Source organism: Sus scrofa, chromosome 1 (assembly GCF_000003025.6).
Source record: "Sus scrofa isolate TJ Tabasco breed Duroc chromosome 1, Sscrofa11.1, whole genome shotgun sequence".
NCBI lineage: Eukaryota > Metazoa > Chordata > Mammalia > Artiodactyla > Suidae > Sus > Sus scrofa.
This window is the reverse complement of record NC_010443.5, coordinates 96614756-96641125: the sequence shown is the minus strand read 5'-3', so window position 1 is coordinate 96641125 and position 26370 is coordinate 96614756. Positions and strand designations below refer to the sequence as shown.

General features: G+C 44.0%; 1 protein-coding gene across 4 annotated transcripts in view; it reads right to left on the bottom strand.

Moving 5' to 3' along the window:
* The window catches only part of KATNAL2 (katanin catalytic subunit A1 like 2), a 109333-nt gene that overhangs the window by 35059 nt on the left and 47904 nt on the right, over nucleotides 1-26370 (bottom strand). For 2 of the 4 annotated variants that reach the window (XM_021092685.1, XM_021092700.1), the window contains exons 3-9: nucleotides 17022-17188; nucleotides 15153-15195; nucleotides 9999-10116; nucleotides 8321-8419; nucleotides 4976-5074; nucleotides 4718-4795; nucleotides 217-315 (exon numbers count right to left, since the gene is read on the bottom strand). In XM_021092685.1, the coding sequence (XP_020948344.1) occupies nucleotides 217-315; nucleotides 4718-4795; nucleotides 4976-5074; nucleotides 8321-8419; nucleotides 9999-10116; nucleotides 15153-15195; nucleotides 17022-17188 (703 nt within the window). The remainder of the gene's footprint in view (nucleotides 1-216; nucleotides 316-4717; nucleotides 4796-4975; nucleotides 5075-8320; nucleotides 8420-9998; nucleotides 10117-15152; nucleotides 15196-17021; nucleotides 17189-26370) is intronic. The other 2 variants (XM_021092692.1, XM_021092709.1) reach the window with 2 other exon arrangements.

Sequence of the window (26370 nt, the reverse complement as noted above, 5' to 3'; positions counted from 1 at the left end):
CTGATCTGCTCCCAACCAATATGTAAGATGATTTCAAATTGCCTAGAATGGACTGCACCTTGGTGCTCCAGTGTAGATAATGTACTGTGACACAGGCAAAAAGTTAACTTGTGGGCAGAAAGTCACCCTGTCCTTCTCTTCCTGATGGGTGTAAGATGGACGGCTTGTCCAATGGACAGTGAAAGAAATATCTCCCAAGAGGCTTCCCATCCTTACCCTTATAGGATACACAACAGCTTCTTTGACTAACTGCTTGGCTGCATCGAGGCCAATAATGTCATTCCACTTTATGTTTGGATTATGGAGATAAATGTCCTGCAAAGCACAGTGGATCATTTTGTTAAAACTAATGTTCTCCTCTTCGGGTGTAATAAACATGGGAGCAGAAGAATAACTGACTTACAACAGGGCATAAAGTGCTTGTCAGAAAAACTTTACATATTAGATATATGCATATATGTGTGTGTATATTTATTTTATCCTTAGATATACTTATTTTATTCTACTGAAAACATTTTTTTTCTTTTTATGGCCATGCCTGTGGCATATGGAAGTTCCCAGGCTAGGGGTGGAATCTGAGCTGCAGCTGCAGGCCTACACCACAGCCACAGCAACATCAAACTGGAGTCATGTCTGGGACCTACACCACAGCTTGTGGCGACTCCAAAATCTTTAACCCAGTGAGGGAGGCCAGGGACCAAACCCACATCCTCACTGACACTATGTTGGGTTCTCAACCCGCTGAGTCACAATGGCAACTCCTATAGAATGTGTGTGTGTGTGTATATACACACACACACATACACACACACATACACACACACACACACAAATAATTTGGGGTTAGTTCACCAAAGGGATGCCATGAAAATATTCAGTAATTTTTCCCCCAAGAAGATACTGCTGATAAAATATGGTACTTTTAGAGTTAAAAAAAAAAAATTCCTAATGATGGACTGTATCTTTCTTTAGTCAATAGCAAACCATGCTGATTTATGACCATAATCAAAGCTACAGAATATGCTTCAAATTACGTTAGCTTTTATTCCAAAACAGTTCCAAGCCAGTGCCTGGCCTCTCTCTTGCTCCTTGATCTCGAAAACACTTTAATTTGTTGCATAAAAGAGATAATGCTCCTCTGAAACCAATTTCTCTTTTTCCCTAGTGATCGCTCCCCACTTCCATCAGGAGCAATTGCTTCTACAAAATCCAAGGAAGCCAACAACCAAGCAAAAGTGCAGTTTTCCTCACAGTGAAGAGCCCTGTAGCAATGAGGGTGATCAATTAGGGTGGCTTGTACTGATAACTAATTTACAGTTTCCAAACTTCAATTTCACTGGATGCTCAGAACAGTCACTCAGGGGCCTCTCTCAGGAGAAGCTATTGTGGGCAAACTGAACATCTAGAGTGTTACAACCAAAAAAAAAAAATCTCCCTTCCAAAGTCATTCTGAGCAACTACAGACCAATCTGGAAACTACTTTTATATTATTTAATTTTTAAATAAGCAATACAAGTACAAAGTTCAAAAATATAAAAACACACTTAAAAAAATGCCTGCGAGATGTTATGTTCCCACTCCTGTTCCCTATCCCCTCAGTTCCCTCTACCATGGGTGAAAACTTTTTTTTTTTTTTTTTGTCTTTTTAGGGTCACTCCTGCGGCATATGGAGGTTCCCAGGCTAGGGGTCAAATCGGAGTTGCAGCTGCCAGCCTATGTCACAGCCACAGCAACGCAGGATCCTTAACCCACTGAGCAAGGCCAGGGATCAAACCTGCATTCTCATGGATACTAGTCGGGTTTGTTACCACTGAGCCACAGTGGGAACTCCTTACAACTTCTATTAGAGAAACTATTTATGCAGGTGATTTTGGCATTGCATGATATGTATGATCCATTCCTGAGGGAGATGACAGAGAAAAGTTCTCAGTCTTCCATAACCTTGGGAAAACCACCCTGTTTTTAAAGGATGGATCTTCATGCTGGCCCACCAGCCACTCATGATTTTTTTTTTGGCCTCACTTGTGGCATGTGGAAGTTCCTGGCTCAGGAAGATCAAACCTGAGCCACAGCAGTGACCCAAACCACTGAGTGACAATGCCAGATACTTAACCTGATGAGCCTCTTGGGAACTCCTAACCACTCATTATTACACTTTTTTTGGAAAAGCTTTGCACACAACAGGGATTCATCTACCTTGGAGTTGAAAGTATCCATAGACAATAGCAATATTTCTTGCCCCCTTCTAGAACTGACACTGAATTTCACATGGTAGTGTTTAATTTCCCAATAGGAAGTTCCTTCTTACAGTAATCAAAAGTTATGGGTCAGAACTCAATAGAAGTACCTTATGAGGTAGTGAGCTCCCTGTCCCTGTAAGCATTCAAGCAAGGCTAGAGACTACCTCCCTTGGTACTGTAGAAAGGATTCCAGATAGAATCATTTCAGACCACTTCCACTCTACAACTTTATCATCACTAGTCATGGTATCCTTTTGCAAAACGGTAACAAGAAACTATTGATTTGGAGGCCTACAAAATGTTTTTCTGGAGTTCCTGTTGTGGCTCAGCGGTTAAGAACCTGACATAGTGTCTGTGAGGATGTGGGTTTGATCCCTGGCCTCAGTCAGTAGGTTAAGGATCCGATGTTGCCACAGCTGCTGCATAGGTCACAGGTGTGGCTCACATCTGGTGTGGCTCAGATCTGGCATGGCTGTGGCTGTGGTGTAGGCTGGCAGCTGTAGCTCTAATTCAACCCCTAGCCTGGAAACCTCCATATGCCTCAGGTGCAGCCCTAACAAGAAAAAAAAAAATTATTTTTCTCTGTTGTCTTAGGCATTCCATTTACCATGGCCTGGCTCAATCTCTCATCCTCTTTCACTGGTAATCACTTCTGACTCGTCTGTCTCCATTTCTCTGAGCCTTCCACACTGTCATTAGAACAAGCTATCTGAAAGCACATTTGATTATCCCATGCTCCTGATGGATGCCTTTCAAAGGATTCTTTGTCTCCTACAGGACAGGTGCCAGCCCTAGGTCCTATCGACAGCACCGCTACTCAGGAACCCCGGCCTCTCCCTTCCGCCCCATCTCCCACCATTCCTGGCATCCCACTTGGCTCCCCAGAAACACTGTGTAAAGCTCTGCAATTTCACAGTCTGTACTTTTGCCCAGGATGCCTCTCTCCACCTTCAACTACTCTTTTTTTACCTGGCTGTTTCCTATGTATCTTCTTCCCTAACACTTTCCCTGCTCTTTGGTGCAATAACATCCATACTTTATGCTCTCTAAGGGTTGCACAAGAAACCCTTGTGGGCAAGGATGGCGTTGATTTGCTCACCTTTGTGTTTCCAGCCTCCACGACATGTTTGATACATCAGAGGTGTGCAGAGGACACATGGTGGGCTGAGCCCTTCATGACCACCCTGTAATTTTTGCATCTTTTTTTCTTTTTATGGCCACACCAGCAGCACCCTGTAGTTTTTGCATCTTTTTTTTTTTTTTTTATGGCCACACCAGCAGCATATGGAAGTTCCTGGGCTAGGAGTCTAATTGGAGCTGCAGATACCAGCCTATGCCACAGCCACAGCAACACCTGATCTGAGCTGCACCTGTGACCTACACTGAAGCTTGCAGCAATGCCAGATCCTCAACCCACTGAGCAAGGCCAGGGATTGAACCCAAATCCTCAGGGACACTACATCGGGTTCCTAACCAGCTGAGCCATGATGAGAACTCCTTGCATCCTTTTAAGCATCTCTCTGAGCCTTCCTGGGTTTAAGAAGTCTTTTATTAAACATGAGATCACTGGAGGAGTTCCCGTCATGGCCCAGCAGTAACAAACCCAACTAGTATCCATGAGGGGATGGGTTGGATCCCTGGCCTCACTCAGTGGGTTAAGGATCTGGCATTGCTGTCAGCTATGTTGTAGGTGGCAGATGTGGCTCGGATCCTGCATTGCTGTAGCTGTGGTGTAGGCCAGCAGCTACAGCTCCAATTAGATCCCTAGCCTGAGAACTTTCATATGCCTCAGGTTTGTCCCTAAAGAAAAAAAAAAAAAAAACAGAGAGAGAGAGATCACTGGAAATTACAACAATCTCCTATGATTCAAGAACCTATTCTACTCCCAAGGAACTTGCCCAAAGTCACACACTTAGGAGGATCTAGAAATCAAACCCAGGTCAACCTATTCCAGACCTGTGTCATTAACTATTAGACTTCACTGCCTTTAGGTTTGGGGGCAGGGGAGGAGAAGCTTGAAAAATCAGTAGTCTCAATGGCAACATCTTTCCTACTAATCTGTTTTTTTCATGACAATTTTCAATTATGAAATCAGACTCCAACATCTCTATTTCTAAGCTTCAACTGTTTAAGCAAGACACAGATGTGCTCTTTCCTTCTCTAAGAAGCTTTCTTTCCTTAACTCTTGGCTCAGCTCTAAAACCTTTCACCTGTCCCCTCCATTTGAAGTCTTTCTCTCTTTCGGTTTTCTTGGCCTCTATAGTAGGATGGTGGGCTCTTTATATTGTAATTTTATGATTCTATAATTTATTTATCATGCATTATTGTGCCTCTAAACAATATGAGTGCCTTCGCAAGTGGGGGCACTTTATAAATAAATGATCATATTTATTGTTATTAATAAAAGCAGCAGCCCACAATGCTCCAGGAGCCCCAATCCGCCTCCGTAAATTTGTGAATTGAATATCAGATCTTACCCGACTCACCACGGCTGCCAATTCTCGCATCTCACTGTTCATGCCAATAAATGCACTCAGAGGTTTCAGCAATCGTTCCTGACGAGGGGAATATAAGACCTCATGTTACAATATTGCCTCATCACTTAGAAAGAAAAACTGAACATGGATCTCCAGGACACAAATAGTGGCAGGTTACTATGACCTTCAACTTGATCTCAAGGTCCCTATGGACTCAAAATTGCATTCCTAAAGTTTATCTGGATCTTAGCCACTTACCGAGGGATCTGGGTTACAGTCAAAGCTGTTCAGGCCAAGTTCACTGGTTGCTCCTTTGAGAGCATCTGTGAGCAGCCCTCGGAAGTCAACAAGTTGGCTCTAAAAAGGGAAAAATGGTTATTTACACCATTAAAACATGAGAAGAGACTATCTTGAAGAAGGTAGCATCATGAAATCAAGACACATTTTTTTTTCTGGTCTTTTTAGGGCTGCACCCATGGCATATGGAAGTTTCTAGGCTAGTGGTCCAATCGGAGCAGTAGCTGCCAGCCTACCCCACAGCCACAGCAACACCAGATCCAAGCAGTGTCTGTGACCTACACCACAGCTCACTGGATCCTTAGCCAACTGACCAAGGCCAGGGATCGAACCCATGTGCTCATGGATACTAGATGGGTTCGTTACCACTGAGCCAAGATGGGAACTTCTTAATCAAGACACATTTATGTACCTTGTTGTATAGGGAAAACTTAAAGTGAAGTTTTAAAAAGAACTTGTGCTGGAGTTCCTATTGTGGCGCAGCTGAAATGAATCTGACTAGGAACCATGAAATTGCGGGTTTGATCCCTGGTCTCGCTCAGTGGGTTAAGGATCTGGCATTGCTGTGAACTGTGATGTAGGTCGCAGATGCGGCTTGGATCCCACATTGCTGTGGCTGTGGCATAGACTGGTGGCTACAGCTCTAATTAGACCCCTAGCCTGGGAACCTCCATGTGCCACAGGTGCGGCCCTCAAAAGACAATAAATAAATAAATAAATAAATAAATAAAATTTAAAAATAAATAAATAAGTAAAAATAACTTGTGCTAATAATGAACGAGGTTGATTTCCTCAAGTTTGGGCACTCTACGGGAAATAAAAAAGTCGTAAGTAAACTCTTCAGAATGAAGTTGGCTTGAATAAAAGTTCCCAAGCATTTTTCAGTTCCTAGCACACCATCTGCTTCCTTACATGTCTCCTCCTCCTATTTTGTACCTGGCACAAAACAGGTGTACAAGGTACCTTGTGAAAATTATTTCTAATTCTTATAACACTTCTGCTGGTCAGAAGGGGCATACTAGTTTCATAGATGTGGAGGTAAGATGTGAAAGAAGGTAAGTGATCTTCCCAGGGCCACACAGTGACTTAAGGCCAGGATTCAAACTCAGATATGTCTCCCATCTCCATACCCCTTCCAATGAATGCTTGAGGCAGAAGAAAAAGCAAGGACACATGTGGAAACTAAAAAAAAAAAAAAACAATAGCCAACATGTATTAAGTGTTTATTACATGCTAGGCAAACGACTAAGGCTCTCTTTTCATTATGACATTGAAAGTGGGCACTATGATTATTTCTGTCTCACAGACGAGAGAAATGGAACACCTTGTTTGAGAGATTAAACAACTTGCCCAAGGTTCACAGACAGGAAGGTCTGACTTGGGGTTTGAACCTGGGCAGTCTGACTCCAAAGCTGGAGGATTCAGGACCAACATACCTACTAAATTTGCAGTGGGAAATGGAAGTCATGAAGCTAGGGGCCCATTTTGGAGATGAGCCCCAGAACATAGCCCTCATTCAGCTTATATAACACTAGGGAGAAAACCTATCCATATTTTACCCTGAGGACATTCCTGCTGCCAAGAGAATTTATAGGCAGACTCTTTCAAAGGTTAAATGCTGGGTTAAATAGCCCCTTCCTTGACCTGATCGGAAATATCCATTCAGGGAGTTCCCATCGTGGCATCGTGGCGCAGTGAAAACGAATCCAACTAGGAACCATGAGATTGTAGGTTTGATCCCTGGCCTTGCTCAGTGGGTTAAGGATCTGGCTTTGCTGTGAGCTGTGGTGTAGGTCGCAGACATGGCCTCAGATTTGGCATGGCTGTGGCGTAGGCCAGCAGTTGTAGCCCAGTGGAAATGAATCTGACTAGTATTCATGAGGATGTGGGTTCAATCCCTGGCCTTACTCAGTGGGTTGGGGATCTGGTGTTGCTGTGAGCTGTGATGTAGGCCAGCGGCTGTAGCTCTGATTTGACCCCTAGCCTGGGAACTTCCATATGCCGCAGGTGTGGCCCTAAAAAGACAAAAAGACAAAAAAAAAAATCAAAAAGAAATATCCATTCATATCAATGTGAGATGCTCATGAGAGCAACGAATGCCACAACATTGCGAGGCACACAAGTGACCAAAAATGTGAAGAAAGCAGTGACGGTGAGCAGGGAAGTATCCAGAATCCATGCGCAGTTCTGATTTGAATGTAATACCTCTGGCCGTCACCCATATCATCGATGCCCTAAACAGAGCCAGTTCTGGCCAATGAAGCAGCACCCCTTGATTTCCAGGGAGATGCTCTGTGTCCCCTTCCAAACACCCAGGGTTTTGTTTACCTGAGAAGAACTGGCCCACAGGTAAGTCAGCAGTCCTGTATGACCCAAGAAAGAAGATGGCTTTTTTTTTCTTTTTTAGGCTGTACCTGCGCCATATGGAAGTTCCTTGCCTAGGGGTAAAATTGGAGCTACAGCTGGGGCCTACACCACAACCACGGCAACACCGGATCCAAGCCGCATCTGCAACCTATGCCACAGCTTGTGGCACTGGATCCTTAACCCACTGAGCAAGGCCAGGGATCAAACCTGCAGCCTCATGGACACTATGTCAGGTTCTTAACCCACTGAGCCACAATAGGAACTCCAAACAGATGACTCTCAATGAAATTCAACACTTGAAGCTACAATCAAGGGGAACATGTTAGTGTCAATGCTGCCTTTTATTCCCAGGTGACACGTTTTTCCCTACTTCTGGCCTATAGCCACCCAATCTGGGTCTTTTCTGTTTGAGAGACTATTATTTTCAGATCAGGACATGAGGTCCATTAGGACAGTGGAAGAAATAGCTACTGAGGATAAGATCAATGCTTTATCACCTAAGGTCTCCCAGTTCATATGAAATGACATTCAAGCCTGGAGCCACATCTCCAAAGAGAAAGGGCCACCACTAGTTAACTGTCACTGACATGGCAGAAAAGAATGAATGTGAGGCCACAACTCTTTAAATGATACCAAACAGTGGATCATTGTAATCACAGAATTTTTCAGCTGAAAGGAATATTAAAAGTCATCTCTTCCAAACCCCAATTGACAAATAGGTGAGGGGGCTGTTTATTCAAGTCCATTCAGACAGGAGTGAGGTCCAGACCAGAACCCCGGGTTCTCATCCTCAGCCAGTCTCTTCCCAGTGCTCCTCAGAGCCAGTCTTTGATCATCACATATCAACTTCCCTGATGGACAAAAATAACACAATTTTTCATGTTCAAAAAGAAAAGGGAATTTTCCCCACTCAGTATTCGGTTCCTGAGTCTCACTCACTTTCTGTGGGCGGATGTTGTCTTCTCCGTTCCCTTTGTTTATTCCATATATATTTAAGCCAAAGTCAGCACTCTCCATGTGAGTGTGATTGACAAGCTCCTGGAGGAAGAGGAAGAGAGTGAGAAGTCAGCAGTAAAAATCAACTTCAAGATGCTGGCTGCAGCTGCCTGTTCCAACTGTCCCAAACCATTCTATAAATGGGGACCCTGTGTATGATTCGACCACTTCTGTGCAAACCCAACAAGATGAATGAACTCTGCGGGAGAAGAGGCAGAACCAGGTGGGAGAAGCTGTCCCTGGAAGCAACTGGCAATGGCCAGAATGACACAACTTCCTTGACGGTGAGATTCCCCTTGACCAATTGTGTTTTGTGACACTTTTCTATCTCCCTAACCCCCCACCCCGGTCTTTTTAGGGCTGCACCTGCAGCATATGGGTGTTCCCAGGCTAGAAGTATAATCAGAGTGGTAGCTACCAGCCTACACCACAACCACAGCAACTTAGGATCCCAGCCTTGTATGCAACTTACACCACAGCTCATGGCAGTGCCAGATCCCCAACCCACTGAGCAAGGCCAGGGATCAAACCTGCATTCTCATGGATACTAGTCGGGTTCCTTACCTCTGAGCCACAAAGGTAACTCCATCTTTGACATGCATTCTCCCCCTTGCTCTTCACGATTTCCACTAATTATTTTTCCTTTGAAACCTGCTATGTTTTGCCCTAAACCAGGAGGTTCTGGGCATGGATTTCACCTGCCTGCTGGGCGCTCTCCTCTCAGTGCCCATCCATTCCTCCAGAAAGTCCAATATGGAAGTTAGGGGTGGAGACCAACCAGATATCCCACGGAAAAACCTAACTAGAGACTCAGGCCCAGCCACACCCAGACACTGCCCCCTGCCTACATTTAGGAACCCAGAGACATCTCTCAGGACAGGAAGAGCTGGTGCCCATGGTTCCTCAAATGAGAGGACTGAGTTGTGCAGGAACCAGGCCTCCTGCTCTGCCTGGGCCTCAGCCCGAAAGGCCAGACTGATATCCAGCACTACGAGCATGGGAATGCGGGGTGGTGAGGGAGGCAGGGAAGGAGTCCTCCCGCACAAGGTAAGAAACATTAGAAAGCATGAAGATCTGCCTATCATTTTTACCCAGTGTCCTGGAAGAAAATCTACAATTTAGCAAAATCAAATTATCCTGTTTTTTTCTTTTTTGGCTGCCCTGCAGCATATGGAGTTCTCAGGCCAGGGATCAGATTTGAGCCACAGTTGTGGCAACACCAGCTCCTTTAACCCACTGTGCCAGGCTGGGGAATCAAACTTGCGTCCTGGTGCTGCAGAGACGCTGCTGATTCCTTGCACCACAGCGGGAACCCGTCTTCTTGGGTGTTTTTGTTTTTTTATGGCTGCTCCCTTGGCATGTGGCCAGGGATTGACTCCAAGCCTCAGCTGTAACCTACGCTGCAAGTGCAGCAGTGCTGGATCCTTTAACATACTGTGCCAGGTTAGGGATCAAACCCGTACCTCTGCAGTGACCCGAGCTGCTGTAGTTGGATTCGTAACCCACTGTGCCACAGCGGGAACTTCAAATTGTCCTCAATAATCAAAAATTGTGACTTTTTTCTTGAGGCCGTTCCTCAGCTACCTGCAATTGTACTAACACCAAGCAAAGCCATCCCGACCTGTTTAGGATGTTCCTTGTGCACGGGCTTGGCATCCCCTGGCTTCCCCACCGTGGTTTTGGACCGTGGCCTCTGCTGGCTGATTTTGGGAAGATTTTGACAGCTGTCGCTCATCACCCTAGGGGACGGAACAAAGACCTTGGAGGAAATCCTTTTAATTTGAGGTAGCTAAACACCCTAAAGAAAGCTCTGGGAGTTCCCATCGCAGTGCAGCGGAAACAAATCCAACTAGGAACCATGAAGTTGTGGGTTTGATCCCTGGCCCTGCTCAGTGGGTTAAGGATCTGGCATTGCTGTGGCTGTTGTGCAGACCAGCAGTTGTAGCTCAAATTAGACCCCTAGCATGGGAACCTCCATATGCCACAGGTGTGGCCCTAAAAAGACAAAAAAAAAAAAAAAAAAAAAAAAAAAGAGAGAGAGAGAGAATTCTGGAAAGACTGGCAGATGCAAGTCCATCTGTATCATCCCCCTCCCCAGCCCAGCCCAGCCCTGTCCCTCTCCAGTCTCCCCACCACAGGACTCCTACAGATAAATTTCTATCTTCAAGAACATCCCACTTTACAAGTATTCTTCCGATGTTCCGTTCCTCCTTCCTTAAAGAACAGCACTCAGACCAGGGAAGAGGGGCAGGGGAGGAGGGAGCCCTCCTGCTCAAATTAAGGAACATCAAGAAGCTTAGGGATCTGTCTACAGAAAGTACCCTTCAGGTCGTGTCCAACAACCATCAATAGGGGTTTATGGGAGTTCTTGTTGTGGATCAGTGATAACAAACCCAACTAGTATCCATAAGGTTGCAGGTTTGACCCCTGGCCTAGCTCAGTGGGTTAAAGGATCCAGCATTGCTACAAGTGGTGGCATAGGTCAAAGGTTGAAGATGCGGCTTGGATCTGGTGTCACCGTGGCTGTGGTATAGGGCGGCAGCTGCAGCTCTGATTTGACCCTTAGTCTGGGAAATTCCATATGCCGCAGGTATGGCCCCCACCCCAAAAAAAGCGGGGTGGGGAAGGCAAACCTTCCCTCATCTCTGTTGTCATAGATCATATTTGCAGAACAAATTCTCACCAAATATTGTACGATTAAGGAAAAATGAATTGATGGGGCTGGAAGTCAAAAGAGCAACTAACTTTGATGGAGATGGGAAGTCATGACCAGGAAGGAGGCCTGCTTGGGGATGGGGGTGGGGGGGTGGACATGTGGTGGTTACGAGAGTATATACGTATTTGACTGTATTTACGTTATATAGCAATTCAAAGGTAAGAGAAATCTGTTCACCATGTCTTCATAAGTATACATGAAATTCAGTATTGGAAAATTTTTTTTAAAGGCTGCACCTGCGGCAGATGGAAATTCCTGGCCTACGTTCCAATCGGAGCTGCAGCTGCTGGTCTACACCACAGCCACAGCAATGCCAGATCTGAACCATGTCTGCGACCTACATTGTAGCTTGTGGCAACACCAGATCCTAAATGCACTAAGCAATGACAGGCACAAAAATGAAATATCAATGAGTACCAAGCATTTTATAAGTACAAACCGTTATGAGCAGCACTGATTTATATGAAGTAAGGATTTATAATATATATATTATAAATCTTGAAAAAATATATATATATCTTGCCTAAACTTCCTTGTGAGGCTGACAAGGAGCTCTGAATCTATTTTCCCACAGTGATTTCCCACGGGAGATAACCAATTCACAGATTTGCTTCAGCATGACCAAAGACAAGGGCACTGATGTACAAAGCAATGCGATCCATTTCCAATCAGCTGTAAGGACTGTAAAATTCTTCTGGATATGAAACCAAATTCACCCCACTTTAACTTCAGTTCACCAGTCCTGGGTGTGCCCTGTGGAATTCTGCAGTGAAGGCCCAGTCCCACTTTAGAGAGTGAAGACTGCCACCATGTTATTGCAGGTGGCCCTACCCCCACTCCAAGTCATCTGGTCTTCCAGCTAAATATCTCCAGTAGCTCCAAGCATTCCTAAGGTTAACTGGCTCCCAGAGTCTTCCTTGTCCTAGTCATCTTCCCTTTGTCCACTGTCATCTGACCGGAATAGAGTCACCTCCTACATTTTGGACATCGTATTTCTACTGATGAGGCCTGAGACTACATTAGCAATCACATCACATGGTTGACATACAGGGCATCTGCTGTCTCAGATTTCTAGGTCTCAGATTTTGTAATGAGGGAACTATTGTGAATTTTTGATTAGAGCCTAAACCTTGTTTCATTAAATTCCATCTTGTTATTTTGGACCCACCTCCCCATTTGTCAAGATCTCTTGGCATCCTAATTCAGTCATCCATCACACTAGAAAACCTTTCCTCCTTTGGATCATCTGCAAACCTGTAAAGTGGGAGTTTGCTCTCTGATGTGAGACGCAAGAATTAGGAATAAGCACTTTCATTTGTTAATAGTCAGTCTCATGACACAACTGCTCATTTCAGTAACTATCTTTGAGTATAAAATTATACACAAACACCATTCATCACTCTTCTAGTTATCCTTCCTGACTCAAGCCATTTGCTATCCAACCTCAGTACCCACCATGCACAAACAGCTACCCCAAGAGGGGCTGAGGCAATCCTGAGCTATCCTATGCCACCAAGCTCCAGCCCTAGAAGGAAGCAAAAGGCTCCAAGGACACTGGCTCCCAGAATGTTCTGCTAGGTAAGGCACACTAAGGAAGCTCCAGGCATGCATATGTAGCTAAAAAACAATCAGAATCCAGATGTGCTCCAAAGCTGCCTCTTAAAATGCTCCTCACTGTTTCTGTTTGCAAGTAGTTATCATTTATTACCAGAGTCTGACTAGCTTTATGGAAACTATAAATAAAAGAATAATGCTTTGGTCAAAACCATAAAACTGCTCCTAAAGAATCACAAAACAAAGGTATCCTCAGGTCAAATATCACTGTATTATCATGAAGCAGGCAAGGGCTCCATGATTTTTTATAAGCAATGCCAAACATCTTCTCTCACTACAAGGTGAGGTGTCTCTGTCCCTTCCTTCTAGGCTCCAGACAGGGCACTGGAGTCAGAGAGAAGGGAGCTAAGTGGGGCTTATGGAATTCACCGCACCTCTTGAGGGTCTAATGAGCTGCTTATGATCACAACCTAAGTTTGCATCCTTCAATTGCATTCTAAGATTTTTAAAAATTTCTTTTCACGGAGTTCCCTCTGTGGCACAGTGGAAACGAATCCGACTAGGAACCATGAGGCTGTGGGTTCAATCCCTGGCCTTGCTCAGTGGATTAAGGATCCGGTGTTGCTGTGAGCTATGGTGTAGGTCACAGATGCAGCTCAGATCCTGTGTTGCTGTGGCTATGGCATAGGCTGGCAGCTATAGCTCCGATTAGACCCCTAGCCTGGGAACATTTGTATGCCTCAGGTGCAGCCCTAAAAAGCAAAAAAAAAAAAAATTTGTTCACTACCCCTGCCAGAACCCCACTTCCACCTTCCCCTGAGGTCTGGACTTTATCATAACAGCAGAAACCCATAGGCCTTGATGCCCCAAAGCTGTATCAACTTGGGCACTTTTTTTTTTTTTTTTTTTTTTTTTTTGCTTCTTAGGGTCACAGCCATGGCATATGGAAGTCCCAGATTAGGGATCGAATCAGAGCCACAGCTGCCGGCCTACACCACAGCCACAGCAACAACAGATCCAAGCTGAGTCTGCGACCTACACCACAGTTCATGGCAATGCCGGTTCCTTAACCCATTGAGTGAGGCCAGGGATTGAACCTGTGTCCTCATGGATTCTCATCGGGTTCATTACCACTGAACCACAATGGGAACTCCAGCCTCAAAGCTGTGCTATCCCAGGCACCTCTGAACAGGTTCTGACAACAGGAATGCAGTTGGGAGTGAAGAAAGGAAAGAGGTGAACATTGAAGCAAGAGTGAGAGGCCTGTGTCAACCCAGAACAGTCAAGAGACAGAGGGTCCCATCAGGTGCCATGAGTCCCAAATGAAATTTGGATTTGAGAAGCTGGAGAAAGAAATATAAGGTGAGCATGAGAAAAGGAGAGGAAAAGAAAGATCTGATTCCCTTCAGACAGTCAGGACCTGTGATCTGGAGTGCACAAAGAAATTAACGATCTGGAGTTCCCGTTGTGGCTGTGGGTTAAGAACCTGACATAGCTTCTGTGAGGATGTGGGTTCAATCCCTGGCCTCGATCAGTGGTTAAGGATCCAGCGTGGCCACAACCTGCAGCCTGATCCAGTGTTGCCATGGCTATGGTGTAGGCCTGCAGCTGCAACTCTGATTCAGCCCTTAGGCCAGGAACTTCTTTTTTTTTTTCTTGGTCTTTTTGCCATTTCTTGGGCCACTCCCGCAGCATATGGAGGTTCCCAGGCTAGGGGTCCAATCGGAGCTGTAGCAGCCGGCCTACACCAGAGCCACAGCAATGCAGGATCTGAGCCGTGTCTGCGATCTACACCACAGCTCACGGCAACGCTGGATCCTTAACCCACTGAGCAAGGGCAGGGATCGAACCTGCAACCTCATGGTTCCTAGTCAGATTCGTTAACCACTGCGCCACGACGGGAACTCCCAGTAGGCTAGGAACTTCTGTATGATGCAGGTGCGGCCTTAAAAAGAAGGGGAAAAAAATTAAAATACGATTTGAGGAGTTCCTGCTGTGGCACAGTGGGTTAATCCAACTGCAGCAGCTTGGGTTGCTGTGGAAGCCTGTGTTCTGATCCCTGGCCCTGGAACTTCCACATGCTGCAGGTGCAGCCATAAAAAAAGAAAAGAAAAGAAAAGAAAAGATAACAATTTAAAAAGGGAAAGTAATATTTCTTGGGTGTTCACTATGTGCCGGGAACCCACTGTGTGTCAGAATCTTACTCCAAGCTTCTAAGTGGCAGAGCCAGAAATTAAACCTGGGTCTTTTCATCTCTGAGGTCCATACTTTTCACACCACCTCGCCTAGAAAGACACAGCATCAGTGGGTGCAATGCTTTGTGGTAAAACCAGAGAGCCGATAGACACTGGTCCATGTCCCAGACGCCTGTAGCACGAGGGGAACACATGGCTGGGCCCACCAAGGTCACATTGCTGGTGGGCTGATGTGGAACCACACTGGAGAGTCTTCTGGAAACTCCACAGGTGCCTAGAGTTGAGTTGGTCAAGATGAATTACCATTTACCTTCTGGTCTTCCCTCCACTTCTTTGTGGTAAATTATTTTCTGCTGTGGCAAAACAAATATTGGGAGGGAAAGGAAAGATTTAATTTTTAAGAGAAAGTGATTCTTCAGGCATGTCTGTCCTTTTACATCATTCTTAAAATGTATCCTACATCTGGAGTTCCCATCGTGGCTCAGTGGTTAATGAACCTGACTAGTATCCATGAGGACAAGGGTTCGATCCCTGGCCTCGCTCAGTGGCTTAATGATCCAGTGTTGCCGTGAGCTGTGGTGTAGGTCACAGACGAGGCTCAGATACCATGTTACTGAGACTGTGGTGTGGGCTGGTGGCTGTAGCTCCGATTAGACCCCTAGCCTGGGAACCTCCATATGATGCGGGTGTGGCCCTAAAAAGACAAAGACAAAAGACCAAAAAAAAAAAGACATCTTAAGTATCCTATACCTTAAGTATCCTACATCTTATGATGTATACATCTTAAATGCATACTACATATACAGATACACTAAACCTTTCTCGTCTAGAGAGGAGTGGAATTGCCAAAGAGAAAAAAGCCCAGGCTTCACAAGTGTTTCCACGCCAAGACCCCAAAGACCTCAGATATTACACACGTTGGAGACCACAGGCTCAGTGGCACCTCTAACGTGGGCTGGCATTAGAGCTACCATTTCAAGTTTTCATGAACTTGACACCATTTTTCTATGGGTCCTGGGACACAGGATGATTGTCTGAGTCTGGGAGAGAATGCTTATCAGTCATACTCTGCCTGTTTACCTTAAAATAAAGACATTGTGTCCAATATCCCAGGAGAACATGGCTCCAAGCCAGAAGTAGCATTCTAGAAATCAGATCATGCCAATAAGAATCCTGGTGGCCTAGTGGTTAGGAGTCACTGCTTTTTCTGTCAAAACCCAGATCCAACCACCAGCCAAGGACATGGAGCTTTGAACCCTGCACTGGAAGGGAGCTCAGATGAAACATTTCTCTCTCTCTCGGACCCCTTCTAGCTCTAAGATTCAGCCCTGGCTATTTTTAATTGATGTTCCTCTTGGTTTCCTGGTCCCCACATGAAATGTTAAAGTCTGTGGCTTAACAAGTGCCTTGTAAACAGGACAATGATCTCCCTTGGTTTATAATTACTTCCCCCACTTACAGACTTCTAAGTCAATGTCACTACAAAACGTGGGGCCCTAACTTTAGATCTTTCCTCCAGCCAGCCTCCTTGACTGCCAACCTATACAGGGTCTTTGCATTATATTGATCATTATCTGGATTGATGGCTTTCAAAAGCATTTCATTATCTATACATGAGCTATTAGCCTCACCAATACTCATTTTCATGTTATTTTCAAGATAGATAATAGGTCTTCCTAACAAGAAAAATCTTCTGTCATTTATGGTCTTCCAACAGCTCTTTCAACTCTAAAGAAATGAAAGTAATGTTGATCTTCTGAAAAATACCCGTGATACACTAGGAATTTGTTTTCATTGCCCTAAAACATACATTCATCAAACAAATGCCAACATATCTAAAGGGATGTCCATGTTCAAATGATCGTGTTTAAATTATTTGCACTGGATCTAAGAGAGGCTACACAATTTTATAGTCTATTCTTTCAGTGTATGATGAAGGACATCATCTACCTGGGAATAAGATGAAGAAGAAACACAAAAGAAAGATGAGATGAAGCCTTATTTCTGGAAAATAGTCATCAGAGTTCCCCAGGTGGCTCAGTGGGCTAAGGACCCAGTGTGGTCACTACTGTGGCCCAAGGTCACTGCTGTGGCAGGGGTTTTAGATCCCTGACCCGGGAACTTCCTTATGCCTCAGGTGTGGCCAAAAGAAAAAAAGAAAAAGAAAATAGCCAGGTACCTGTGTCTGCTGCCTTTCTGACAATTTTGGGGTATTTCTGAAATTTTACAAAATAGTAGCTCTCATATTCCATCAAAATAGTTTCAAGATCAACGTTGTCACAAACTTCAAAGCGTCGTAACCCCATTTTAGTTTCTTGATCCAGAGCATTGGCTGTATCAATATATCTGGCCATTTCACATAAGGAAAAAAAAAAATTAACTCTAGTTAAAAAGACTAAATGTAAACAGTCATTACAAGTCCAAACAGACTCAACACAAATAGTAAATTTATGTTAAATAATACCTTAGATGAAACTAAAATATATGAGGGAGCTCCCTTCATGGTGCAGCCGTAATGAATCCAACTAGAATCCATGAGGGTGTGAGTTAGATCCCTGGCCTCGCTCAGTGGCTCAGGGTTCTGGCATTGCCATAAACTATGGTGTAGGTCACAGATGAGGCTTGGATCCCACAGTTGCTGTGGTGTGGCAAAGGCTGGCAGCTGTAACGCCGATTGGACCCCTAGCCTGGGAACATCCATATGCCAGAGGTGCATATGGAAAGTTTTTGCTTTTTAAAACAGCAATAAATAATTAAATAAATAATAAAAAACTAAAATATATGAAGTTTGTTTATAGAGAAAGGAGCTGCACATATGTTAAGTATATCCAAATATTGTATTTGGAAATGTTTTGGAAGTACTTAAAACTCAAATAAGTAAATCGACTGAGACAATGTCTTATGATTTACTTTTACTCATTTTTAGCCAAAAGTGATTATTTGCCCAACTTGATTACTTCTTTATTCACTAGCATTTATTAACTTTAGGTAATATTTGACAAGTGATAAAACCCAAATTCAACCCCAACAGGCAAGATTTTCCATTACTGAGGCAACGCAAAAGAACATGGCACGTGCTCTGAAGGGAATTCCAAAAATATGTTGATCAACATCACTGAGGAGAAAAAACTAGCCCACCAGATCCTGGGGGCAGAGCCTCCTTGCCTGCCCGATTGCATCTCTCACAAGCATCCTATCTTAATAAATCTATTTCTCGCCTATCAAAAAAAAAAATCACAAGGGAAATTTAATATAAGAAGACGTCAACTAAGATGATTTATTTCTGATAATTTCTTCACCAGTGGAATTAATTCATCCACTTAGATAAATTATTTGACTTTTTTTTCTTTCTTTTTTTTTTTTTTTTTTTTTTTGTCTTTTTGCCTTTTCTTGAGCCGCTCCCGCAGCATATGGAGGTTCCCAGGCTAGGGGTCTAATTGGGGCTGTAGCCACCGGCCTACGCCAGAGTCACAGCAACACGGGATCCAAGCTGCATCTGTGACCTACACCACAGCTCACAGCAATACCGGATCCTTAACCCACTGAGCAAGGCCAGGGATCAAATCCACAACCTCATGGTTCCTAGTCTGATTCGTTAACCACTGCACCACGACGGGAACCCCTTGACAATTTTTTTTTACTAGTCACAGATTCCACTATCAAGTGCATCTGTATGTAAATAGCATTTTCACTGTAAATATCGGTTTCTTCAGTCATTTTTAAGCTGGTCACTCATACGGCTGTCTGACTTATGTGGTATTAGAAATATAAGCAAGTTCCTTGTCTCACAATCCTTGAAAGTGGAAAAACTCTCCCAGTTTTAATGTAAGGGTTGATTTCTTTTACAACCAAAAACCCTCTCCTGAAAATGCACAAGTTAGCATAACAATTCCAGAACCTCATCCTAGGTCCCCAGATTAAGAATTCATGGAGGAGGAGTTCCTGTCGTGGTGCAGTGGAAATGAATCCGACTAGGAACCATGAAGTTGTGGGTTCGATCCCTGGCTTTGCTCAGTGGGTTAAGGATCCAGCGTTGCTTGGTGTAGGTGGTGGTATAGGTCCCAGACATGGCTTGGATCCTGCGTGGCTGTGGCTATGACGTAGGTCGGAGGAAACAGCTCCAATTAGACCCCTAGCCTGGGAACATCCATATGCCTCAGGTGCAGCCCTAAAAAGACAAAAAAAAAAAAAAAAAAAAAAAAAAAAGAATTCATGGAGGAAATTAAGAATTTGATTTCAAATCTGGGAAAGCAGAGGAGAAAACTTTCCTTTTTAAAATTATGCTTTCTTCCCCACCCCAGATTCAGATTAGTGAGAAGAGTGAACTTTCTTAGAAGAGGTTGCCATGACTATTTCCAGTGACCCTGCTAATTGTAAAGAATTTGAGAATGTCAACTGACTGTAGTCAGTCAGCTTATATAGGTGGCTCACCAGGCTTCTACCCTATGTCTTAAACTCCATTTTACAGAGAAAAAATAATTTTTGCATTAGTAATTTTTATTTAATATGATATAATACATGTACACTTAAGAAAAAACTAGAAAATACAGATTAGTCAAAAGAAAATTCCAATACTCAGAGATAGTGACTGTTAACATTGTCTTTTTTTCCAAACACTTTTTTTTGTTTTGTTTTGTTTTTTGTTTTTTTTTATTTGTTGTTGTTGTTGTTGTTGTTGCTATTTCTTGGGCTGCTCCCGCAGCATATGGAGGTTCCCAGGCTAGGGGTTGAGTCGGAGCTGTAGCCACCGGCCTACGCCAGAGCCACAGCAATTCGGGATCCGAGCCGCGTCTGCGACCTACACCACAGCTCACGGCAACGCCGGATCGTTAACCCACTGAGCAAGGGCAGGGATCGAACCCGCAACCTCATGGTTCCTAGTCGGATTCGTTAACCACTGCGCCACGACGGGAACTCCTCCAAACACTTTTTAATGACTAAATACACATATAAGTACACATATGCACTTGTTAAAAAAAGGGGTGGTGGTGGCGGGAGAAGAGAACATACACTAGAGATTGCTTGTACATAAAGACTGCTTTCCTAGGAGTTCCCTTTGTGGCTCAACAGGTTAAGAACCTGACATAGTCTGTGAGGATGCAGGTTCAATCCCTGGCCTTGTTCAGTGATTAAGCTCACATTGCCACAAGCTCCTGCATACGTTGCAGATGTGGCTTAGATCTGGCATTGCTGTGGCTATGGCTGGCAGCCGCAGCTCCAATTCAACCCCTAGCCCAGGAACTTCCATATGCCGCATGTGCAGCCATTAAAAAAAAAAAAAAGAAAGAAAGAAAAGATTGCTTTCCTGACATCACATTATATTCTGAACTGAACTTTTTCCAGGATCATAGAGTTAGTTGGTTTTTTTTAATTTATTTTACTTAAGTATAGTTGATTTATAATGTTGTGTTGATTCCTGGGGATTAAGATGGCAGAATAGAAGGACTGGAGCTCAACTTCTCTCCTAAAAACAACAAAATCTACAACCAAATGCTGAGCAATCTTCCACCAAATGGACCGGAAACTTTCAAAAAGATATCCTACTCCAGAAAACAAAGAAGAGGCCACATCAAGAGGTGGGAAGGGCCATTATGCGATATAATCAATCCCATACCTTCTGGGTGGGAAGCTCCACAGACTGGAAAGTAATTGGTTCACAGAGACTCACTTATAGGAGTGAGAGTTCTCACATGTGTGAGGATCTGGCACTGGGAGAAAGAGCCCCTGGAGCATCTGGCATTGAAGGCCAATGGGGCTTGTGCACAGGAGCTCCATAGGACTGGGGGAAACAGAGACCCCATTCCTAAAAGGTGCACACAGACTTTCACATGCACTGGGTCCCAGAGCAAAGCAAAGTCTCCATAGGAATCTGGGTTGGACCTGACTGCAGTTCTTGGAGGACCTCCTGGGAAAACAGGGGTGAATGTGACTTGTTGTGGGGGAAGGACATTGGAAGCAAAGCCCTTGGGAATATTCATCAGTGTGCCTTTCTCTGGAGGTGGCCATTTTGGGAAAACCTGGCTCCACCATCAGCACTGAGAAACCCAGGACAAACAACAATCCAGGTGGGATCATAGCCCCGCCCCTCAGTAAACAGGCTGCCTAAAGACCCCTCAGGCACACAGCCACCTGTAATCTCACAAAGCCCCATCTGCCAGGGGATAGGAATCAGCTCCACCTACCAGTGGGCAGTTATCAGTCCCTCCCATCAGGAAGCCTACAGCAAGCCGCTGTACCAACTTCAGCCACAAGGGGGCAGATACCAGAAGTAAGAGAGGCTACAACTCTATTACCTGTAAAAAGGTCACCACACCAAAAACCTATAAAAATGAAAAGACAGAGAACTATAACTCAGATGAGGGAGAAAGAAAAAACCCCAGAAAATCATCTAAGTGATCAGGAGATTCTCAGCCTCCAGGAAAAAGACTTTAGACTGTTGATGCTGAAGATGATGCAAGACATTAGAAATAAACTGGAGACAAAGATGGATAATTTACAGGAAACACTGAGCAAAGAGATACAAGATATAAAACTTAAGCAAGAAGAGATGAAAAATACAATAACTGAAGTAAAAAATTCATTAGAAGCAGCCAACAGCAGAATACAGGAAGCAGAAGAACGAATAAGGGAGGTGGAGGACAGATTAGTGGAAATTATGGATGTGGAACAGAAAAGAGAAAAAAAAGACTGAAAACAAATAAAGAGAGTCTCATAGAACCCTGGGACAACATTAAATGCACCAAAATCCATATTATAGGGTGCCAGAAGGAGAAGAGAGAGAGAAAGGGACAGAAAAAAATATTTGAAGAGATAATAGCCAAAAACTTCCCTAACATGGAAAAGGAACCACTCACTCAAATCTGGGAAGCACAACGAGTACCATATAAAATAAATCCAAGGAGGGATACCTCAAGACACATATTATTTTAAATTGACCAAAATTAAAGACAAAGAGAAAAATATTGAAAGCAGCTAGGGAAAAGAAACAAATCACATACAAGGGAAGGTTATCTGTAGATTTTTCAGCAGAAACTCTGCAGGCCAGAAGGGAGTGGCATGATATACTTAATGTGAGGAAAGGAAAAAAAACTTCCAACAAGATCACTTTACCCTTTATCATCACAATAAACAAAAGGTTGAAAAAAAAAAAAAGATTACTTTACCCAGCAAGGCTCTCATTCAGATTTGAAGGAGAAATCAGAAGCTTCACAGATAAGCAAAAGCAAAGAGAATTCAGCAACTAAACCAGCTTTACAACAAATACTAAAGGAACTTCTCTAGGCAGAAAAGACCACAACCAGAAACAAAAATACCACACATGACAAGGCTCACCAGTAAAAGTATATATACAGTAAAGATACGAAATCATTCACACACAACTATGCCACCAAAATCAGAAATCATAAGAAGAGGTGGGTACAAATACAGGACACTGGAGATGCACGTGCAATTAAGAAACCAACAACTTAGCAAAAAAACAAAAAACAAGGGAGTTCCCATGGTGGCTCAGTGGTTAACAAATCTGACTTGGAACCATGAGGTTGTGGGTTTAATCCCTGGCCTCGCTCAGTGGGTTAAGGATCCAGCATTGCAAATCTCACACACACATACACATAAATTCTTTTTCATATTCTTTTCCATTATGATTTATCACAGGATATTGAATATAGTTCCCTGTGCTATACCGTATGACCTTGTTTATCCATCCTGTATATGATAGTTTGCATCTGCTAACCTCAAACTCCCAATCCATCTCTCCCTCACACCCCTCCCCTGTGGCAACCGCAAATCTGTCTCTGTGTCTGTGAGTCTGTTTCACAGATAAGTTCATCTGTGCCATATTTTAGATTTCACATTTAAGTGATATCATATGGTATTTGTCTGACTTACTTCACTTAGTATGTAAATCTCTAAGTTCTTCCATGTTGCTACAAATGGCACTATTTCATTCTTTTTATGGCTGAGTAGTATCCCATTGTGTGTGTGTGTGTGTATACACACATACCACATCTTCTTTACAGGATCACAAGATCATAGAGTTTTGACTTAAATAACAATTATAAGAATAGACAATGGTAGTTCCCATCGTGGCACAGTGGAAACGAATCCGACTAGGAACCATGAGGCTGTGGGTTCAATCCCTGGCCTTGTTCAGTGGGTTATGGATCCAGCGTTGCTGTGAGCTGTGGTGTACAATGTAGACATGGCTTGGAACTGGCGTTGCTGTGGCTGTAGTGTAGGCTGCCAGCTAGAGCTTCGAGTGAGCTCCGATTAGACCCCTAGCCTGGGAACCTCCATATGCTGTGGGTGCGGCCCTAAAAAAGACAAAAGACCAAAAAAAAAAAAAAAAAAAAAAAAAAAAAGAATAGACAGTGGCAGGCCCTATATTTCATAAACTAATTGATGAAGGGAATAAAACTGCTTCTGAGTGTTCCTATTCCACTGTTTGAGCTTGAACCTAATAGGGTTGGCAGGAGGAGCCACTAGAAGTTCTTAACCAACAGAGTGACAGGACAGGACTTCAGGAAGAGGCATGAGCAATAACGAGAGAAGCAGAGTAGGAGAGGGGGTGAGGCTGTTAACAGGCACTCAGGCCAGAGAAGATGCATGTACAGAACTAAAAGAACCTGCATGACCTTCCACTCTCTGACCTTTCTAATCCCCCTCATTTCTTTGAACTCAGACCTTTCCAATTCTCTCAATGTTCCACTTATGCTCTGCCCCTTCTTTCCATGTGCCCCTGTCTAGAATATCCTTGTCCAACATATCTCTCTATCCATACTGTACACATCTTTCAAGACCAGTTCACATCCTTCTGTACAAAGCTTTCTCTAACTGTTTATTCCAGTCCACAATTATCTACCCTCTTTGCTGAAATCTCAGGGGTTTTTTTTGTTGTTGTTAAAGGCGGGTATATTTTTCTGACATTGATATGACCTTAAACATACCTACGGTTCATTTTTCATCCTGATAATTCTTTCACAAGTCCCTTTCCCAGCAGGTCTCAGGTAAATGATCAATTCTAGTATAGTTTTCATTGATTTGAAATGCAAGAGGCCATCTTGTGGCAGAAAGGGGAAATGCATGCTTTGTAAATAGTAAACTCTTAAGGCCATAACAGTACCTGCAGGAGAAGGAATAAGCAATGTGACTTGTCTTTGTCTTTTAGTTTTTAAAGTTTTCTCCTCTTTTTCCTTTGCAGCCACAACTGTGGCAAATGGAAGTTCTGGGCTAGGGGCCGAATCTGAGCCAGAGCTGCGACCTATGCCACAGCTGCAGCAACACTGGATCCTTAACCCAACTGCACTGGGGATGGAACAGCTGCCTTCACAAAGACAAGCCAGATCATTAACCCACTGCGCCACAGCAGGAACTCCCTACAGTTCTCCTTTCTGATACAGTTTCTATAATACAAAATACATTACAATAAAAATCAGGAATCATCTGTGGAAACGACTGTGTCTTGCTTTCTAATTATTCTACCCATCTACCTGCTAGTAAGTTCCTCAACAGCTGTTCAGATAATATTTATCAAACATCTATAAATTCAGTGCTCACCTTGTCAGGGTCTTGTGAGTTCAGGTTTTATAAGAGACAATTAACCGGTGAAGGCAGCATTTCTCAAAGTGTTCCATGGAAAACTAGTCCCTAAAGATGGCCTGAAGAGGAGTTCCCGTCGTGGCGCAGTGGTTAACAAACCCGACTAGGAACCATGAGGTTGCGGGTTCGGTCCCTGGCCTTGCTCAGTGGGTTAAGGATCCGGCATTGCCGTGAGCTGTGGTGTAGGTTGCAGACACCGCTCGGATCCCGCGTTGCTGTGGCTCTGGCGTGGGCTAGTGGCTACAGCTCCGATTGGACCCCTAGCCTGGGAACCTCCATATGCCGTGGGAGCGGCCCAAGAAAATGGCAAAAAGACAAAAAAAAAAAAAAAAAAAAAAAAAAAAAGATGGCCTGAAGAAAAGAAAGTGTTCCTCCGCCAGATCGGTTTGCAAAGCCCTGAATACTGCAACTTTAGCACAGATATTCCCATTGCACATCAATAAATCAGAGGATCTGAGAAGTCCTCAGAAAAGGGAACCTGTTTAACCCACTGTTTGCCAAGCTTACGTGATCATAAAGCTCTTTTTACATTCTGCAAAACAATAGTTCCGGTGTTCCACATACTTAGAAATCATTGCCTTGAAGTAATGCAGCTCAGGGTCTTTTGAATGGAGGTGAGATTTTTATCAAAAGATAAAAGTAAAATGGGCCAAACCCACATTCTAACAGCTTTAAGTACTCTGCTGGACCAGGTTAGGTTGTTAAAAGAATAAAATCCAAATCCTACTGCCTCCTCCACAGTAAAAACAGCAAGAACTCATATATATGCTTACTTTGTGTCAGGCACTATTCTAAGCATATCACATATTTAATCTTCATAATAAGAGCATCTACCTGATACTTAAACTCGATCTTCCACTACTGCACTTTACAAGCAAGTGAACTGAGGGACAAAAGGGATAAGTAACTTGCCCAAAGTCACTGGTTGGCAAAGGTAGAGTGGGCATTTGAACCAAGGTAGGCTGGCTCCTGAGACTGTGTTCTTACTCACATCCAACCCACCAGCCCTTGTTCAGAGCAGGCACTATGCTGCCCTTGGCATTGCTTTCCATGGATGGATGGTGAACAGTGTGGAGCAATCCACTGCCCACATGTAAACTGTCCAGCTCATCAATCTCAGAAACACTCTCATGTTCCAGATGGGGAAACAGAGGCACAGAGAGCCCCAAAGTCAGCCTTGCTCTGCTCCGCCTCTGGTTTCCACCCTCTTGCTATAGGTGGACACAGAGATTTAGCAGTTAAGCATCACCCGATTGGCCTGCCAGCTAAGCATGGTGGGGGAGGCATTCATTTCTCATGTCTAAGAATGGTGTTGACATGGAAAGAAGGAGCCATGTTCCTCAACAAAATTTAAATCCACAACACCAAAGAACTTTCTGGTAAAACTCTTTGTTTCAAAGTAGGTGGACTGCAAAATGTTTTCTGTGTTAAAGATGATGCAGTTTACCCCATTTACCATGAGATAGAGGCCATTTCCAAAACTGGGATGTTGAGTTCCCACTGTGGCAAAGTAGGTTAAGAACCCAACTGCAGGAGTTCCCGTCGTGGCGCAGTGGTTAACGAATCCGACTAGGAACCATGAGGTTGCGGGTTCGGTCCCTGCCCTTGCTCAGTGGGTTAACGATCTGGCGTTGCCGTGAACTGTGGTGTAGGTTGCAGACGCGGCTCGGATCCCACGTTGCTGTGGCTCTGGCGTAGGCCGGTGGCTACAGCTCCGATTCAACCCCTAGCCTGGGAACCTCCATATGCCGCGGGAGCGGCCCAAGAAATAGCAACAACAACAACAACAAAAAAAGACAAAAGACAAAAAAAAAAAAAAAAAAAAAAAAGAACCCAACTGCACCAGTGTGGGTTGATGCGGAGGTACGGGTTCGATCCTTGACCCAACCAAGTGGGTTAAAGGAGCTGATGTTGCCGCAGCTGTGGCG